The sequence below is a fragment of the Schistocerca gregaria genome, chromosome 8, assembly GCF_023897955.1.
Source record: "Schistocerca gregaria isolate iqSchGreg1 chromosome 8, iqSchGreg1.2, whole genome shotgun sequence".
NCBI classification, from domain to species: domain Eukaryota; kingdom Metazoa; phylum Arthropoda; class Insecta; order Orthoptera; family Acrididae; genus Schistocerca; species Schistocerca gregaria.
The window spans coordinates 502915350-502922151 of NC_064927.1; the positions used below are offsets into that span (position 1 = coordinate 502915350).

The 6802-nt window shown below is 49.8% G+C and overlaps 1 protein-coding gene across 1 annotated transcript in view; it reads left to right on the forward strand.

Moving 5' to 3' along the window:
• Window positions 1-4945, forward strand: part of LOC126285273 (T-box transcription factor TBX1-like) — a 431754-nt gene extending 426809 nt beyond the window's left edge. The window contains exon 9 of the mRNA XM_049984563.1: window positions 4476-4945. Coding sequence (XP_049840520.1) covers window positions 4476-4945 — 470 coding nt within the window. The remainder of the gene's footprint in view (window positions 1-4475) is intronic.
• The last annotated feature ends 1857 nt before the right edge of the window (window positions 4946-6802 follow it).

Sequence of the window (6802 nt, forward strand, 5' to 3'; positions counted from 1 at the left end):
AACAGAACCCGGATGCATCCGAAAAAATGACTTTTTGCCATTCGTGCACCCAGGTTCGTCGTCGAGTACACCATCGCAGGCGCTCCTGTCTGTGATGCAGCATCAAGAGTAACTGCAGCCACGGTTTCCGAGCTGATAGTCCATGCTGCTGCAAACGTCGTCGAACTGTTCGTGCAGATGGTTGATGTCTTGCAGACGTCCCCATCTCTTGACTCAGGGATCGAGACGTGGGTGCACGATCCGTTACAGCCATGCGGATAAGATGCCTGTCATCTCGACTCCTAGTGATACGTGGCCTTTGGGATCCAGCACGGCGTTCCGTATTACCCTTCTGAACCCACCGATTCCATAGTCTGCTAATAATCATTGGATCTCGACCAACGCGAGCAGCAATCGCGATAGGCTACAATCCGACCTTGATCAAAGTCGGAAACGTGATGGTACGCATGTCTCCTCCTTACACGAGGGATCACAACAACGTTTCACCAGGCAACGCCAGTCAACTGCTGTTCGTGTATGAGAAATGGGTTGGAAACTGTCTTCATGTCGGCACGTTGTAGGTGTCGCCAACAACGCCAACCTTGTGTGAATGCTCTGAAAAGCTAATAATTTTCATATCGGAGCATCTTCTTCTTGTCGGTTAAATTTCGCGTCTGTAGCACGTCATCTTCGTGGTGTAGCAATTTTAATGGCCAGGAGTGTGTTTCAACGATGACGGCCCGCAGGTTCCAGGTCAACATTGATATGGTGGCGCCACACCACCTACCGGTAAAATGAGTCTACGGCTCTCATTGTCACCATAAACCGAAGGTAATGGATAAGTGTGACTTGAGTAATAGAAGCAAGAGATGCCTCGCAGATGTATGCTCGAACCGTACCGTCATTTTAGTGAGTTTGAAACAGAGCGCACTATTTGCATGAGGAATGTGATGTATCCATCCGAGAAATTTCTGCCCGTGTGGAACGAAGTGTTTCGGCAGTGCAAAGGGTGTGTGTGTGTAGAACGGTTCACGGAAGGCCGTAGAACACAACAAGACGCAGCACCCAGATCACCGCCCGAGGAGGTCGACACCTCATGCGAACGCCATTGCAGGACAGGTCTGGGTCCTCGGCTCTTGTGCAACACTGTAAGAGTGTAACACGTCATACACTATCAGGGATGGCAGTCCGTCGTCGTTTTTTTCGGCTGTGGGTTAGGTGCGCGGTGTCCACTTCTCTGCCTACGTTCGACGAATGCTCAGAAACATGCTGGTTGGCGATGGCGTATTGAACGACGTCACTAGGGACAGTAATGGCATCATATAGTGTTTTAGAACGAATTTAGGTTCTGTTTGTTTGAAAATGAAGGCCGCATTTTGGGTTGCCGCAGACAGGGGAGTGGCATCACAGTGGCTGCATTCGCACAAGACATACACAACCATAAATCTCAGTTGGCACGTGTCCAGGTCACTGCGACCAGTGTGATCTACGTGAATGACATCCAGCGGCCCGTAGCCGTGCCTTTGTGGCATTTGTCAGCAAGACAATGTGTGACCACGTGTTGCTGCACCAACACCTGTCTTCTTGGTGTCACGGGGTGTCAGCCATTAGCCCTGGCCCTCCAGATCACCAGACTTGTCGCTAATCGAAAATGTGTGGGAAACGATGGTTGCAGCATTGTGACTCAACGCCAACCGTCGCAATGAGCTTGGGAACGACGTGAATGCAGCATGGATAGCTGTATCACAGGACGCCATTCCGCCTTATACGCGTCGATGCCGTCACGCATGCTACAAGTTATCAGCGCCCATGGCGGACCCCTTGTCTACTAGGCTATAGGAAACTTGCTGGAGACAGAAACGCTAATCACTTCTGCAGGACACACTGGTGTACCTGTCCTGTGAATATGGACGTCCTATATGTAGTCGTTGAGGGCGTTTTGTTTTGTCTGAACACGAGTGTAAAACAGTCCAAACGTCATTTATATTTACTCATTTTACTAAGGTTTGAAGCTCCCCTTTTCGTTCTTCCGTGTTTGCCATTTAAAAACTGGGTTGTTTTGGAAATCAGCCTTATTTGTACAAAAGCATCTAATGGTTCAAATAGCTCAAAGCACTATGGGGCTTAACATCTGAGGTCATCAGTCCCCTAAACTTAGAAATACTTAAACCTAATTACCCTAAGGACATCACACACTCCATGCTCGAGGCAGGATTCGAACCTGCGTGCGTAGCAACAGCGCAGTTCCGGACTGAAGGGCCTAGAACCGCTCGGCCACACGGTCAGCTTTTCCTTTTCCACGACAATTTTCGGCCACATACTGCAGGGGCAGCGAAGACACTTCTGCAGCGTTTACAGTGGCAAGTGCTGACCAGCCACGTATAGCCCGGACTTGGCTCACTTGATTTTCGCCTCTTCGCTCATATGAACTACTAGCTATGAGGGGCATCTTGGCACAGGCAGCGAGTGGCACAACGACTCCACCCGAGCAGGCCATGCAGGCCCAACCATACCGACCGGCCGCCGTGTCATCCTCAGCCCACAGGCGTCTTCGAATGCGGATCTGGAGGGCCATGTGGTCAGCACACCGCTCTCCCGGCCGTATGTTAGTTTCCCAGACCGGAGCTGCTACTTCTCAGTCAAGAAGCTCCTCAGTTTGCCTCTCAAGGCACCCAGCCTGCAGACCAGATGGTCACCCATCCAAGTGTTAGCCCAGCCCAACAGCGCTTAACTCCAGTGATCTGATGAGAACTGGTGTTAGCACTGCAGCAAGGCTGTTGGCATGATGAGGATATTGGAAAGTTCATATCAGCTACAGCAAAGTCTTTGGGAACTGTCGAAACCGTGGTCCCCATTTTCCGACCACTCAGAGGTTAAAAACAAAATACCCCGGATAATCCATTGTCCAAGGCCGTAACAGTTTGCAATGCTTGGGAACCTAAAACGTGCCCTGCAGCAGTGGTTCGCTATCCCCATACAGTGGTCAAAATAAAATTTGCATATTGCTTTATTGTCAATATTGGACGCAAGAGGAAACAAAACTGATTTTTTTCTGTCGCACACAGTCACAAGTAAACGAAAATCAGAAAGATAAGCACAGTTCCATTTGATAAACACAAACAAAAGCAACCACAGATTCTTACAAAAGACTCCACTGCAGACACTGTAGTTAGGGATACTCCTTACTAAATTATCCAAGTAAGCCAGAGGGAGGCTGATACGGGTCTCATCAGAAAAGAGTGTTGTGCCCCACTGCTGTCTAACCCAGGAAGAGTGATTTCGTGCCCATGCCGTGTGAGCCCCACTACGAACTGATTTGAAGGAAGAATTTAGAGCGGTCTACTGGCAAGTAATCCCTGCTCATGGAGCCTGTTACTTATCATTTGTTTTGGCATCTGCACTCCTGTAGCTGTTTGGAACTGCCGCCATAGTTGTCTCACGTTGTGCTGAGAGAGTCTACTTGCTGTTACTCGCACATACCGGTCCTGTATACCGGTCCCTTTCTCTTCCGCGGCCACTACTGTCTCAATGCTGAACTTATCCTGTCGCAAGTAACTAGAGACATTACTTTGATTCAGAGCGACATTCACTGCAACGCCCGCGTGTCTCATTCGCAGCCCCATTGGACTGACTATACGAGGCCTCTGATCGTACTTTATTGTTGTCCAAACTCTCCTGAAGCAACACAACTCTTGTGACGACGCGTTTACAGGAGCCACGGTTTCCTTGGACTTCATGTAGTGCCCCTCACGGTAGACTCGTGACTCTTTCCGCTAGAATTACAGTACAAACAAACAAATGTTTTGATAATCAAAATATCCACGGGTGTACTGCCGGTCTACGTGTCCAACGGGCACAATATTTCGGCGATCATACATGTCGCCATCATCAGGTGAACTGACGGACTGAGCTCCTGTGAACGTGCCGGCACGGAGATCCGTACGCTATGGCTGCTCAGAGGGAACTGGGTTCGGTCGCGGCGGCGGCCGATTTAAATACCCTCCGCCCGCGGCGCACTTCGTCCGCCGTCCGCGCCCCGCGCCACGGTCACGCGGTGGAACAGATTGCGACGGCGTCTGAGATGACGTCGGTGTGATGGCTCTGTCCGCCGTGGTCGTCAGAACTATACTTTTGCTCGATTTACTCTTGATTAACCCAATCGCTGGTTCCCAAGCCTTGCTAAAATTATAGCCAAAGTCACGGTTTATGAGGTCGTCATTGGTGCGAATTTCGATGTATGATCGCCGAAATATTGTGCCCGTTGGACACTGTAGATTGGCAGTATACCCGTGGATATTTTGACTATCAAATACGCCGGGAGAAACTTAAGAATCACAAATGTTTTGATGTCATAACGTGTTTCTGGACCACAACGTTCTGTTTTAAAGTTTCGGCAACAACACGCAATATTTATTTTGACTCCTTGCCCGAGTCAGCATCCGACTTGCCGCAAACTTTAGTTGGGACTCTAACCCTATGCTTTTTTTCCCCCGCAGACGAAGAATCACCGCCGCCGGTGCTGGGAGGCGGAGACGCCGCCTCCGCGTCCGGCGCCGGGCCGCCGCCCCCGCACCTTCACCACGCCCACCAGCAGCTGCTGGCGCCGCCGCTGGGGCAGGCGTACGCGGCCGAGCTGTGCGGCGCGGCGGCGGGCTACGGGTCTGCGCAGCTGCCGCCCCCGGGCGCCGCCTCGGCGCAGACCGCCTTCCACCACCCCGGCCACCCCCACCACCCGCACCTCAGCTACCACGCCGCCGCCGCCGCCGCCGCAGCCGCCGCCGCGGCCGCCGCCAAGGCGCGCTCTTCGGGGGGCGGCGCGGGGGCGGGCAGGACCGCGGGGGTGGCCAACGTGCACGGCGTGTCCGGCGTCCCCGGTTCGTACCCCGGCGCCCCGTACCCGCCGCAGGTTTTCTACCAGCCGGCGGCGCACCGCCAGACCGCCTACGACTTCGGGCCTCCTCGGTAGCCGACGGCTCGGCTGCCCTCGGACGCCTCCCCAGCACGCGGGGGAGGAACGGCTGACTGTGATCTTCAAGTGCATCTGTCGTAGTCAAGTCAAAATCACTTGTACGCAACAGGCGACTGAATTTTCGAACCATTTTGTCTACGCCTTACGTCTCCAGCAGATGCGGTGCTTCCACAGCCAGACACTGTACAACCCTCAGAAGCACAGGACTACTCTGGTACTACCCTGGCACTGTGCTAGAAACTGTTGAGGAATGTGGTTGAATTCGTTTACGCTGACAATTCACAGAAGGACTAATGTTTTCTGCACTCTGCACCCCTGACAGCCATGAACCGATGCCTGAATGTACAGTATATGATACTCGTCAGAAAGCCTTCCACTCTTCCCTCCGTTTCCGGAGGTATTATGTGACGCCTATAGGCCATGAAAAAGGCAATAACTGAACAAGCTGGAAGAACTTTGCCTTTACAGAAGACGCTACGGATCATCGTCTTATCTTCCAAATCTGGCGTTCCTGCCCGGACTCTCAGACTTACCAGATGTATGAAACACTGAAGCAGATTCACTCTGAAGGAAATTAGGAAATATAATGGATACCGCCTAGTGGCTAGATTTCCCAGTGTGCTTTCTCACGAATTCTCACAATTATTTCATCAGCCAGCTCAAAACTGACGTGACTTGCCATCTTCCCCACTCGGCATCACAGATCGTGGGTACGTTCTTCTTTACTAACTTGTATTTTTCGTCAGTACATAAATACAAGTTCCTACGTTTTCAGCCACCCAATTCCTATTATCCATACCTGTTTCCATCATGGACATCAGCGATGTGGCGAACTTAGCTCTAACACCTGTTTCCGTTGGCACTTTCACCACAGAAGTGCCAACAAAATCACCAGAAACGGACAACAGTCACCTACAGATACAGAGACGCTAATGGTAATGACGGAAATACAAGAATGCGTCCGTCGGTAGATCCGGACATGTGCAGACAGTTTAATTTTTGCAGCGTTCGTGCTAGTGTGTCATTCACAAACGAAGTTGCCTAAGAACCACTAGACTAACTGACCCGACGTTTTGGCATTAGCCGCATGCGAAACTTAGCTCCAACACCTGTTTCCGTTGGCACTTTCATTTCTCATTCCCAATATCCTATCACTACCTTTATTGCTTCTTCAATGTACATGTTGGACAACAGTGGTGATAATCTACAGACCCTGTTTCACACATAGGAGCGTCTATTAATATTTTACCCTCTGTAGTTGCATGCCTTTGTTATCAGTTTTCGTAAATTTACCCGTTTTCTCTAAGATGAGATTAAATAACTTAAGTGAGAAGGATCCTTTTGCCTCTGTCCAGTGTACACCTTAAATTTTCAATTGTTTCTGCTGCTGTCTTCATTCAGCCGAAAATTTCTCTACACACTTTTAAATATGAATTATTTAGAAAGTATTTCGAATTTGCTCATGGCATTTAGTAGCGTTCCTTTTTGAAAAGTACCAGTAGTATGTAGACGTCTGTTCTAAGTTCCGTTCTTTGTCTCAGGGTGTACTGATGATCCACTGAGGATCTGATTTTTCAGAAGCGACTTTGGGAGTCCCAGGTTCTTCTTCTAAGGTGATCAGACTGTTCAAAAGCAAATCGATTGAATTTGTGAATAACATAGAGCTATGCGATTCCTTTACAGCTATCGTTTAAAAATTAAATTGTTTTTGTAAATATTTAGCAAATAATTACTGTTACTCAATCTGTTGGTATTATTTCTGCCATCCAAAGTCTTCCTAATGAAGACAGTTTTTCTGACTCCAAATATGGTCCTCCATTTCATAATAGCTAAGCATAAATCTGATTTTCGGCA